The sequence below is a fragment of the Populus euphratica genome, unplaced genomic scaffold (assembly GCF_000495115.2).
Source record: "Populus euphratica unplaced genomic scaffold, PopEup_1.0 scaffold57.1, whole genome shotgun sequence".
Taxonomy (NCBI): Eukaryota; Viridiplantae; Streptophyta; class Magnoliopsida; order Malpighiales; family Salicaceae; genus Populus; species Populus euphratica.
The window spans coordinates 833779-847123 of record NW_011499919.1 but is presented as its reverse complement, the minus strand read 5'-3'; the positions used below and the strand labels follow the sequence as shown (position 1 = coordinate 847123).

Below are 13345 nucleotides of genomic sequence, written 5' to 3'. Positions count from 1 at the left end.
TACCAGAAACACAAGAAAATGGAGCTAATGAATTAATTAAGCCAGCAAATTAATTAGCAGAGCTACAGTTCCACCTGAGATAATTTCAGCAACAGGGCTTATCCATTTTGATGGGGCACTTTTTTTGGTTTCTTGGGGAGGAGGGAGGGATCAGAGTTTGTCCAAACTCAAAGGCGAGCATTCTGAGATACAGCATATGAAGTGGATACCTCCAGAATTGAGTGGAGAATATAACTAAAAATGCATTCCTAACTCATTCAGCAATTCTAATGAATACCAAGCATGAACAACAAAGCCTCAATTCCAAACTAATAGGGGTCAGCTGTATCAAGCATCACTAGTTAAATTCTTCATATAAGCTCCCAAGTACAAGGGCTTACTATTACATATTGGAGAACTATAAAAATCTGCCCCTTCTCATCTAGGTTTATATTCACAGAAACTAAAGCTATATCATGAATGCTGATTAAACCTAAAGAAATGACACAAAAAACCATTTATGAATCAGAAGCAGTGTTTAAATACAAACCATGTCTATGGTACCTATTCCATGAAATTAATGATGTTAAAAATTGGCAAAGAAGCAGAGAAAATAAACAGAGGGAGAGAGGTGTAGACAAAGAGAAGAAAAGAAAAATAAAAGGAAAGCCAAACTATTGTGGATGACATTGAAGGCATTCTGCTGTTTAAAGGCAATGTTCGACTCAATTTTTTAATGAATTCTTTCTTATTTTAGGAACATACTCGCCAAGGATTCCAGTAAAAGCACCAGATTGCCTCAACTGCATTTCTTCTTCTCGTAGCTTGTCTACATTGTTGTTCTCTCTGTAGGATTTGTAAAACTCTTGCAGCTGAGCAATATCCTGGCTTCTATCTATGGTTCCACCCTCCCTTTTTGCCAGCTTTTGCTAAAATTTTCTCAAAAGGACAAAGAAGGCACATGATATTAGCAGACATATATATATATATATATAAACACATCACATCTATAATAACTATCAAGTAGCTATTGAATAGCATCAAACATATTATAATTGTTAAGGTATCTAAAGAACAACATAACTATAACATTATAAACTACCAATCAAAATAATACCTGAATGTACAATTATCATTATTATAGATAATGAAAAGAGAAGACAAATTTAAAAACTTCTCAGCACGTCTACAAAATAGCGTTCATCATTTATCTGGAAATCTATCTTCTGGTAATACTGTATTTTCCTGAATTTTTTTCTACAAAACTGAAAAATCTTCTACATGTAAACATGACCAAAAGTCTTCATACACAAGAGCTATACCTTGATAACAGACATCAAACCAGTCTTGAATTGTAGAACACCTCTTCCTTCACTATTAGGATCCAGATTTTGTGCAAGTGAATAAGCATGTTCACATACTGCAGGTATAATAATAATTATTACAAAAAATACAGTAGTTTCAAGCGCACAAAACTTCTGCTGATTATATGGGGCATATCATCAATAGAAAACAGAATCAACAGCAGAATATAAGTCATTCAAGCAAAACATAGAAACTCCTCTTTGTCATGTTTACAAGGGTTTGATATTTGCTTGACGACTTACCTCAAAGCTTATTATTTTAATTACTTGTGGTTTGCTAAATTGCCTGGATTATTATGTCTTGAATAGGAAATGCAAGATATTCCATATGCATGGGACATTGATAATTAATTGATTTGAAGTATCAGCTTATTTGTTTATGAACTTTGTAATTTTTTTTCTTAAACTTAAAATTTCAGATTTTACATCATGATAGACTAGATTGTTCATGTTCAAAAGTTTCTTCATCCAAAATCTTTTCTTTCTTTCTTTTTTCTTTTTTTTTTCTTTTTTTTTTGCATTGAGTTGTGCTAGAATGTAAGCAAGTCTGATCAACTTAAGCTAAAATGATTCACACTCTCAATAAGAGATTTGCATAAATACCCTAGGTTAGATGGTGTAAACATGCAAAATAAGAGTGACATAAACGAAAGAAAATAAGATACATACGAATTCTAGACACAGCTGGATTTACATCTTGAATTTCATCTGCTGCTCTCAAAATTTCATCTATATCCCTATTATTAGTAAGCGATGACGGAACATATCCAGCAATACCACCAACAGGCCGACCAAGTGCATCAGTCCCAGTTCTTTCCCTCCTTAACACAGCCCTTACTAACCGCTCCCATAAGTCCTCTGCTCGAGACATTTTCTGCGGAGCACAAATCATCAGTGCACTCTATCCAAACAGTTGAAAAAATAAAAAACAAGAACCTTGTACTTTGGAATTTTAAATAACAAGTACATATAGATTCATTGATTGATACAATGGATGATGTCATGGAAATGCATCAGATACAAATAAAAATATAAATAATACTTGCAGCTAAAATTGTCTGTCCTTCACAACCAATAGGGCATTACTGGAGTATAGCAGCCTAGCTGGCAATCAACAGTCTAAGACCGAAGAAGTGCAGCTCACAGCTGAAGTAAAAGCTGCCAAATGATTAAAACCAGAACGCAAACTAATTATTCAAGGGACAATACTAATAATAATTACTAACAGGTATCCAATCCGAAGACCAACAAGGCTACTGGAAGCAATCACCAATCAGATTAAATTCATCCAACAACCAATTGCACACAAAATTTGTGCACGCCTCAAGATACTACAACAAAAGGCTTTAAGCAAATTTATACTGCCTTGACCTAGTCCTTTTCATAGAACCTCAGATTTTCACTAAACAAGAGACCACGCCCTGCCTTGACCTAGTCCTTTTCATAGAATCTCAGATTTCACTAAGCATGAGACTACGCCCTTAATTTTGACGAACACTTGAGAGCAACATAAACCCTAAAACCAGCATTTATCAGAAAAATTAACTTAAAAAGTGAGCAACACAATTAAATAGCATGATAACACCAAACAGAAACAATTAAGCTAGCCAAATCATACTTTCTAAATAAGAAATTACGTGACAATTAGCTAAAATTACAAGAAAAAAATACTCAAAAGCTAGTTAAATTTGTGTGTATTTATATACTAATATGTAAAAGAATAGACACAAATTGCTAAAAAGAAGTTGCAGATCAAAGAGAGAGATAAAGGTTTCCAAAAATAAACAAATCAAAAAAATTGTGGTTGGGGAATTCAAAACAGAAAAAATTACAAAAATTTTTCGAATTATTTTTCTGTGGTCAACAACAACAAAAACAAAAACCTAGTAGATCTCAAATTATAGTCACTGATTTTCTCGGTAACGAAACAGGAGAAAAATTCAAAAACAAAATAAAAACCAAAAACCGTTACCTGAATCGCGACACGAAAATGGTTGAGAGAAGGAGAGAGACCGAGTTGAGAAGGCGAGTTGAATCGATCTCTTCTTCTTTTTCTTCGTCTCGAGGCGAAAGATTTCGAATGAAAAAACAAAAAGACGGGGGTTTTTAAAAGGAAGGAAGTTTTTGCTTTGCTGCCATTTAAAAAGAGAGCTGAGAGATCGTTTCCGAGGAGAGAGATAAAAAATGAGGGGAGTGTTAGGGAATCCACAAAGGGGTAGTTATGTAATTATATGAGTTTGATAATTTATATGGGAGGGAATTATAAATTAACCCCTCTAGTTTAGAAATGTAATCGATTTGTCCATGTATTTTTAAATATACTTGTGATTTGTTATTTTTTTTCTATTTAAATTTATTTTGTTTTTTTAAGGGGTGCAATGAAATTCTTTAATTGTATCTTCCCATAAAAATATTTTTTTTTCTGGCAGATGAGAACAATAAATAATTAGTTATAACAAATTAATATAGCTCTAAAACATAAAAATATAATAAATACTAAAAGAAAACACTAAATAAAAAAATACCTAAATCTTATTTAAATATTTTACACTAAATACCTTGTGATCTCCAACCAATTATGCTCTTTGATATGATTTACATGAGTAACTTTTGTGTATTTATGTTGTCAAATTTAATTATAGCTTAATTTTTTTCATCCATTTTAATTTTAACTTTTTTTCTTACAAGAAGAAAAGAAATTGATGATAAGAAAGTATAAGAAGAATGGTTTTTAGAACTTAGAAAAATTATTTAATTCTTTTTTAAAAATAGAGGGACTAATTTATAATTTACTCTTTTATCAACATGGGACGAGAAGAAGACATTTACCGGTTATAGGCCGCGACACGGGGTTCGATGCCTTTGAATAATAAACGCGGAAAAGAAAAGTAGTGTAAAAAGGCCTATGGGGCCTTGAGCACGTGGAGGTGGAACCTGGTCACTTGATCAGTTGATCCTCTGTTTGTATTATAAAAAGATCCTTAGTTAATAAATTGATAACAAAACTAAGGAAATTGATTGATGATTGATCAAAAAGAAATTAATTAATTGAAATAAGGAGATCAAATAATGGGAAATGGCCTGTGGAGGTACCATTTGGGTACTTTGGAGCATACTTGTGAATTGTGCACCGGTTTAGCAAGTATACCTGAGATTTGATTGATTTAAAATTTAGATGGGGATGAATTAAAGAGAGAAAAATTGGCTAAGTCGATTAAAAATCTAGGGCAATTCACTAGCTTAGTTATTCTGCCTTGATCATTATTTCATTAACTTTTTTTATTTTTTTTATTAAAATAATATTCTTTTAATTCTTAAATAAAATTAAGCGTCAATCTAGATCAATAAATTATTTTTTTAGTTAAATTACACATTTTAAACACCATGAAAATCTTTTCCTACACTTCCATTTATAAAATGAACAACAATGCTCAAATAATTTTGAAGGATATAATTTAATTGATGAGATCTTAAATTTATTTATTAAAAATTATTATTTTAAATTTTATAAATTTCAGAATTATTGAAATTTTATATGATTATTAACTTTAAAATTTCAAAAAAATAATCATAATATACATAAACTAACTATCAAACAAATAATCATAATATACATAAACTAACTAACAAGAAAAAATAGCACTCAGTCCGGCAAATTGACTTTAAAAACTAGAAATTCAGATCGTGATTTGAGTTGAATTTGATTCAAGCAGGTTTTAGTGGCCAATTAAGCTGATGTGATGAAATCCAACTGAATTAATACAAAAATAATAATAAATAGTATTGATTCTTATATTTCAGGAGCACGCATACATGGCATGGCTCATTGTCATCTTTTCAGCCAAAGGCCTGCGACTTCACCAGTTGGAAGCCAGAATACTAGGAGCGTTTGTGACTCAATTTGGGTAACAACGAGACAATGCCTCCCTTCGGCCCTTCAACTCCTCCATTTGATGCTAGGAACTTCGAAAGTGGTGAACCATTTCGCTGGCAACCAGTCTCAATTCTTCACAATGTTACTGGAAAAGATGATGGGATTAGGAACGATTGCAGGAGGGTTGGTTATCGAGTTTATGATTTGTAATCATGTTTAGTTACTTGAATGAAGTCGTGCAGTAATAAATGAATGACAATCAATATCTTAGTATTATTTCGCATATAACTGTGAACCTTAAACCTCGTTAGTTAACCAAACCAGTCTAAAATTAAATTACATAAAATCAAACTAATTTAATATAAATAAAAGTCTTGAATATAATTATTGTCATAACTCATTTTTGGATCACTCCTAAATTTGTTTTCCTTTTCTTTAAAAAAAATAAAAATTAAAAATTACATGGTGCCGTTTTGAACAGCTTCTTCTCCCCTGTGCATGCAAAGACAGGTAAGAAGAAGATTTTTAAATCTTTTTTCCTGTCATTCTTCTCCTCTTTCTCCTTCCACTTGCCCACAAAACCCGGACAAAAGCCATCCCTTTTACCCTGCCACCATTAATATAACTCATGCCCTGGAACGGCTGCACAGGAGCCATTCTACGCCACCATGCCTTGCAGTTGGCCAGGGTATGATGAACCTCTCCCCCGGCTGCCTATAAATATAGGGGGAAAACAGAAAACAATGGGGAGGGATTTTGGGGGAAGAACAAAAAATAGGGGAAAACAGAAAACAATGGAGAGGGATTTTGGGGGAAGAACAAAAAATAAAGGGAAAAGGGAAACCAAACATGGAATTTTTTTTTGAGATACAGAGGAGAAAAAGTGAAAGCATATGTTGAGAAAAAAAGAATAGAGACCGGTGGTTTCAGCACAAAGAAGAAGAAGGATCGTTCCTCACCCCCGGGCACCACCTTTGTGTTTCTTTTCCACCTCCACAACAGCGCCACTGTCAGCCTCCCACCATCTCCCTTCCTTGCTGCAACACTGAGAAAAAGGAGGGGGTAAAAAAAAGAAACTGAAAGAGAGCAGAACAGAGGAGGGAGGATTTCGAGTGTAGAGAAGAGAGAAACCGAAACAGAGGGGAACAAGAAAAAGAAGGGGAAGATTTGTTTGAGAAACAAAGGAGAGAAAGCCAAAATAAAAGAGGAAAAGAAAAACAGAGACTAGGGTCTCTGCACGAAAAAAGAGAAGAACCATGCCTCACCCCCCTGGAACCACCACCATCAACGCTACCAACAACAGCAACAGAGGGGAAACCGAAACAAAACAGAGAAGGAGAAAGAACAAAAGAGAGAGTAAAAATAAAGAGGAAGCAAAGCACAGGGGAAGGGAGACCACCATCTTCACCAGTGAAGTTTTCGTCTACTCCTCTAGCACAGGCGTGGTGTCTCTGCACCAAGGAGAAGAAGAACTGTCGCTGTTATCGGGCTTCTTAGTAACCGCCACCGCTGGGCCACCGAGAACAATCGTCTGCACCACCGTCAGCTCAACGATCCAAGATCATCACCTCAGGTAAATTCCCTTCCCCTCCATAGCCACCGGTCATTAGTCATCTTCTTGTTTGTAGAACATGCACTATGCACGTTCTGCATGCAAGAAGAAATAATTAGTTGGTTACTGTGCTGCGCAAGTAACCAACTAATTAATTACTTGGTTACTGTGCTCATGCAAAGTAACCAATCTTTTTTTTTTTGTTTCTTCGGTGGGCTGGAACATCAGCCCAGCCCACGCGGCTGGGCTGAGTCCAGCTTTGTGGCTGGGCTTGTAGTTCATTTCATTTTCTTTTGTGTTTTTTTTACATATATATATATATATATATATATATATATTTGAAAATTGTGATTTTTCCAAGGATTTTTCGAAGCCATTTTGATTGATATCAGTCTATATTTTTATCATAAAGATGCAAATTCGGTATTAAAATACCTGGTTTTTGTCAAAATTTTGAAAACATAAAAAAAGGGAATTTTTTTTTGTGTATACGACCAAATTTCACAAAGCTAAAAAATCATATTATATTTTTATACAACAAAGAAAACTTCAAAAAAAAATATATTATATTTTAGCATGCATTTTGGCTTTAATAACCAGTTTATTAAAGTCATGAGAACTTGACCAATATTTCAAAAAATCCAAAACAATTATTTTGTTTTTTTTTAATATTTGAGATTACGAATTTATATGTAAAATATATTCCCGATATTAAAAATGTAGTCTTTTTTATTTGATGATAGAACGGTTTATCCTTGCAATTTAAGTTCTTCAAGTCATCAATCAATCCTTTCATTTATGTGATAGGCCTGCATTAAAAATAGATATTTACCATAAATTATAGGTATCTTATATTATTAGATACATTATTATAAAACATATTTTAGTTAAGGAGTTATTGATACTTCAAGTGCAAAATGATGATATAAAACCATGATAAAAATGCACTTTTAAGTACTAATCAACCAGCAATCCACCCTTTTGTTTGTTTTGGGCTGGAACATTAACCCAGCCCACGTGGTTGGGCTGAGTCCAGCCTTGTAGCTGGGCCGAACCAGGCCCACCTCACATAATCGGGCCTAGTTCGGCCCAGTTTCAATTTTAAAAAAAATATATTTTTGAAAATTTGCAATTTTTCCATGTATTTTTCTATTAAATTTTGCTTATTATTGATTTGTATTTTTACATTGTAAAAATACAAATCTTATATTAAAATACCCGATTTTTATCAAAAAACTTTTAAAAATATTTTGGTTTTTATGCATATGATGAAGTCTCTCAAAGAAAAAATCACATCATATTTTCATACAACAAAGAAAACTTTTTTTAAAAAACATTTAGCATACATTTTGGCTTTAATAATCAATTTATCAAAGTCACGAGAACTTGGACAATATTTAAAAAAATCCAAAAAAATTATTATTTTTTTAATATCAGGGATTATGAATTTATACGTAAAACATACTTTCAATATTAAAGAGGTAGTTTTTTTATTTGACGCTAGAACGGTTTAGTTTTATCTCATTAAGATAAGAACCTTTTTTTTTAGAAGAGTTTTTCTTGAATCTTAGACAAACAAGATTAACAATTAAAAAACACAACCAAGCCTTAGATTTTGATCAAACAAATAAAGTAATGTAGATTACCTTAGATAGGATGTATTTGAGGTACTAATACATTTCATTTACACGATTAATCTCCGTACCTGATCTCTAAAACTAGTTAAGGTTGCTAATGATCATAATATTAGATGACGATTCTCATTCTATTTTTCCACCAATAAGAGATAAGTATTCCTTATCTTTCCATACACACACGTGTGTGCAATTTTGTACATGTATAATAATTATAAATATAACGTGTGTGCAATTGTCGCGACGTTGTACATGTATAATAATTATAAATATAATATTTAAAAATATTTAAAAAATGTTATTTTAATGCATACCTACAAGTAAGACTACGAGTGTGGAGAGCAACATTCCATTTTTCCACCAATAAGAGATAAGTATTCCTTATCTTTCCATATACACACACGTGTGTGCAATTGTCGCGACGTTGTACATGTATAATAATTATAAATATAATATTTAAAAATATTTAAAAAATGTTATTTTAATGCATACCTACAAGTAAGACTTTGGATAATATTTATTTTGTAAGTAGAGGTAATCTTTATTTCATAAAACATAATCTGAATATATATTATTTATTATACGGTTTATTTTTTTTACATGAACTAATCAACCTTGTTTTAAGATAATATAATTAACCAATAATTTAAAAAAATAATAATAAAATTAATAGGAAAAAAAACCTATCAACCCAAGTCATTATCTAAAATAAATTTAAAATTAAATTATATAAAAATTATCTTAATATTATCCAATCAAACATTCAAAAAATCTAAATAATTGATAAAAAATAATAAATCAATGATTGTTGAACCAAAAATACAAAGCTTCACTATTTATATTAAATTTTACTTAATATATATTTCTTTTCCAAATGTACATCATTTATTATATAATTTAATATTGATTGAAAAATTATTGAAATAACCTATCATTACAAATATAGGGTAGAAATATAATAACAGTAGGTTTTCAAAAAAAAATTTCTTATAAATACATTAAAATATTTTTTTTATTTTTAAAAAATTACTTTCAACATAAACAGAACTAACAACCCCTGCACAAACTGATCTTGCTTGTTTCAGGCATGAGCCCCTACAATACATAGCATAACATTCATAATTTGATCAAGGATGCTCAAAACAGAATTGATGATTTAGTGGAAAAATTTTCATTCAATTGCAAGATAGTTAGGGGCTGCTAGAAGTTGATTTTATCCCAATTACCAAAAAATGCAATTCCTTACTCATCCACAAGTACAAGTTTAGCAAACATATTAACAGAATTTTCACAGGCCAGTAGTGTGGTACTAAGATCACTCCTTGCTCCTTGAAGAGCGATCCTTCCTTGGGCCGCCAAGAATTCGAGAAATTTGCAGACCTCTACTAAATGCTTGGTTGAACAGCATACGAGTCTGGAATTCAGACACAAATGGAAACCAGGCGAGGAATGCAACAGGAGTGAACAGGAGCAAGCCCATAACGATTTCGTAACCGCGAGCAAGTGTCTGAACTGATCCCCAAAACCCTGCTCGTTGAACGATAGGCTTGCATGCTTGTGCAATCTGGTAAAAATGGAAGGAAAATTAACATGGGTGATGATGATGCGTGGAAACTGAAAAGGCTATTCTGAAAACGAAATAATGATACACAAAGACATGCAAGTAGTTTAAAAATGAAGAAAGATCTTGAATCTCGAAATCTAGAAAGGCACCAATGTATTTTGTTTACTGTTCATACTTGAACAACTATATGAAAAGAACAGAAAGAGGTTAATCAATGCAGCCTCCTTAGCTAGAAGCTTATGATATAGTTCAAAAGTGATGCAAATGAAGCCAAGCCAATTTGACACCAAGTTCGAGCTCTAATTCTCTGAGCTTGAGCTCAATTGAACCACCACAATAATAGGGATGTGTAGCAATCATGGCTAAGGCTGATATCCAGCTGATCAAACTTTCAAAACCAAACCCAGGGCCCAAGAACAAGAGTATGATCTGCTTCAATGACCATGGAGGTATACTAGACCATTAAAAAAAAAAATGAAGACATTTTATACTCTAGTTGAATGTTTATGGAGAAGCAAACTTGAAATTAGTAAGCCTAAACTCTGCTAAGTATTGTATTTGTCAATAACCTAAACGAAAAGGGCCAAATAGAGCGCTCAGCTTATTGACACCACATTTGAGACTCAAATGAACCAGATGTCAGGAATATTGGCAGAAAATATAGAAAGAGCAGATAGAAATTCACTCACCAAAAGCATCCCCCAGCCAGTTGGCATGAAAGCAAGAATGCATACAAAGATGTCCTGCACTGTCATATGAGGCAGTGCAATCAAAGTGACAAGAATCGAGATAAATGTTAGGAATATCATTCCCTTAATTAGACGGAATGCAAGCTGGAAGTTAGCACTGAACTTTCGCCGCCCAACAGATACCGTCTGAGTAAGAAAGAGAGAAGTCAGTAGATTCATACATATAACACATCTCAAAAAACTACGCGTGAAATATATTTCAAGGAAAACATTAATCCGGTCCAGAAAGAAACACAAAGTTGTTATGGACAGTACTTCTATTCACAAATAGTCCAGAGATTTTTATATCTTTCTCAAAAAAAGGGACTCGTTGAAAAAGAATCAGATTTATCTATAGCATTTGTGAACGCGATCTTGTGCAGCTAAAGGTACTATTGAACCATGAGAAATAGAAGGAAAAAAAGGAAGGTAGCTTAAAACTACATTGCTAATGTAGAAAGATTAGCAAATGACAATTGCTAAAGATGTGTAAAAACCTAGAAAGATTGAAGAAATAAGCAGCTTACCTTCATCACGAACAATATTAGAAAGATGACCAGCCATGATACACCATAGACCTATGACCAAGCACAAAGGATAACACTGGTTTAGAAATGCCAGGTTTTATTTATTTATTTTAAAAAAAAAAGCAGGAGGTGAAGGTAAAATATGTTTTTAAAAAAGCAGGAGGTGAAGGTAAAATATGAGTGCAGCTGAGGACATACCAAAAAACTTTTGGTTTTCTTTGTGATCGTTAAATGATATACTAGTCCATATTGATAGATAAAGAATCGTAGAGATAACAGTATCTCTGCTACAATACCACGCTTTCCCGAGTGATGAAGATGCTCCTGTTCTTCTTCCCACCATGATTCCCAACTCTTTTCTGGTGGAACGCCTATTCCTCCACGGTTACTTATCCACTTGTTCCAATCAGTCCAATCATCAACAATCTTCTGCCACTCAAAACCAGAAGGATTGAAGAGGAATGGAGCAAAAAGCCAGGTACCAACCATAAACCACATAGATATAGTTATTAGGACATAGGCGACTGCACTTCTGTATGGCTGACCAAATATTTGATACACAACAAGCAAAATCATCATCTCAATGCCCTTCACAAAATGACTGCGGGAGTAGAGCCTGTAATTGTCAGCAAACTTGGCATGGAACACTACAAACCCTCTACCAGTGGGCCTATATTTCGCACCTCCATGGAGCAATGTCCTTCCATAGTAGTGGGTCTTTGTGCCAAGAGAAAATGTGAAAAATACAGGCGCTAGTTGTAATTGCATCAATATAAATTCACTTAGTGCAGTGCGGAAACCCCTTTCCAAGCCAATTTCCATCAACATAGGCAATGCCATCAAAAATCCTATTTGAACAAAAGATTGAGAAGCAAGAGCCACTTGAAGAGGTTTGTTGTCTCGAATTGCTTTCTGTGTGCTCAAACCTTCTTCAAGTCCACTGAGAACAAGATAGAGGCGGCCATAAAGAAATACATACACCGTGAGCACGGTTATCTGTGAGAAGAGATGTTCAGTACCTTCAGAATTTCCCATAAAACTAACATGATAACATCTTTGAACAAATGAACAGAAATTTTTAACATACCAGAGTGCTGAAGTAAAAACCAACTGTGGTGAAGTAGCAAGACAGCATTCGGAAAAAGTCAAAGCGGTGTCCAAGCCGGTATATATCACGACTCAAAGTCTGCTCTCCATTTCCATTAGCTATTTTGGCCTCAAACATAGAAATCTGATTGAGGCCCACATCTCTCCCCTTCCCAACTTGTATATATTCATGATGGGTAACATTACCTTCACGTAGTGTAGAATTGAAGCCTGTGAAAGCAATTAGAAATATATATGATCAGTTAAAGCAAAGACCACATAGAAAACCAAAATGGCTACAGAAAGTTCAAAGCAAATACAGACCGGCAAATATATCTTCACTCAGATTGATAACCTTAGAAGCTTTACTGACACCCCCTCTAGTCAAGTGAAAAAGCCTATCAAATACATCCGGATGACCATAGTGGAACCGCACCCTATATGAGAAGAAAACAGAGACATCGAGGAAACTTAGCATATGAAAAAAGAAGAATGATATCCTTGTTGAACAGGTAATGAAATAAGCCATCACATGTTTATTTTTGCTCTAGACAAATTATCATAAAATTCTTACCACGTCCAACAGCATCAGTGGACAAAAAATCCAATTATCCAACCTTTCAGGATTTTTACTTGCATGATGCTTCATCAATCCCATTCGATAAATATATCATATATTATTCACCATGATGATAAAACTGATCATAATTCCTGTTTCTAGCATTAAATGTGATATAGAATCGAATCTACTTCAAAAATAAAATAATTTTTTTTTCAGTTTCCATCATCCTATTTCTAGCATTAAATGTGATCTAGAATAGAATCTACTTCAAAATTAAAAAATTGTCAGTTTCCATCATAATATTTGCCAACGTCTAAATCACAAGTGTGCAGTTGATAACCACAAAAACTTTCCTTCATCCAAGTTTGTAGCATCCTTTTGACAAACATGCCATCGGAATTGAAACCAAATTAATTAGTGACAAATTTCAGCTTTTACTTAATCCTGTGCAGCTTTTGCAAACCCCCCCCCCCCC

General features: G+C 33.4%; 2 protein-coding genes across 4 annotated transcripts in view; both read right to left on the bottom strand.

The window, feature by feature from the left end:
- GSL10 (glucan synthase-like 10) overlaps positions 1-3522 on the bottom strand; it is a 36394-nt gene extending 32872 nt beyond the window's left edge. Inside the window, exons 1-5 of one of the 2 annotated variants that reach the window (XM_011039636.1) lie at positions 3316-3522; positions 2430-2501; positions 2013-2217; positions 1302-1399; positions 745-908 (exon numbers count right to left, since the gene is read on the bottom strand). In XM_011039636.1, coding sequence (XP_011037938.1) covers positions 745-908; positions 1302-1399; positions 2013-2214 — 464 coding nt within the window. In that variant the 5' untranslated portion in view covers positions 2215-2217; positions 2430-2501; positions 3316-3522. The remainder of the gene's footprint in view (positions 1-744; positions 909-1301; positions 1400-2012; positions 2218-2429; positions 2502-3315) is intronic. The other variant, XM_011039635.1, reaches the window with a different exon arrangement.
- Positions 3523-9455: 5933 nt separating this feature from the next.
- Positions 9456-13345, bottom strand: part of LOC105134984 (callose synthase 3) — a 15915-nt gene continuing 12025 nt past the window's right edge. For both annotated transcript variants that reach the window (XM_011039633.1, XM_011039634.1), the window contains exons 39-44: positions 12633-12745; positions 12310-12539; positions 11421-12218; positions 11223-11273; positions 10657-10842; positions 9456-9967 (exon numbers count right to left, since the gene is read on the bottom strand). In XM_011039633.1, the coding sequence (XP_011037935.1) occupies positions 9719-9967; positions 10657-10842; positions 11223-11273; positions 11421-12218; positions 12310-12539; positions 12633-12745 (1627 nt within the window). In that variant the 3' untranslated portion in view covers positions 9456-9718. The remainder of the gene's footprint in view (positions 9968-10656; positions 10843-11222; positions 11274-11420; positions 12219-12309; positions 12540-12632; positions 12746-13345) is intronic.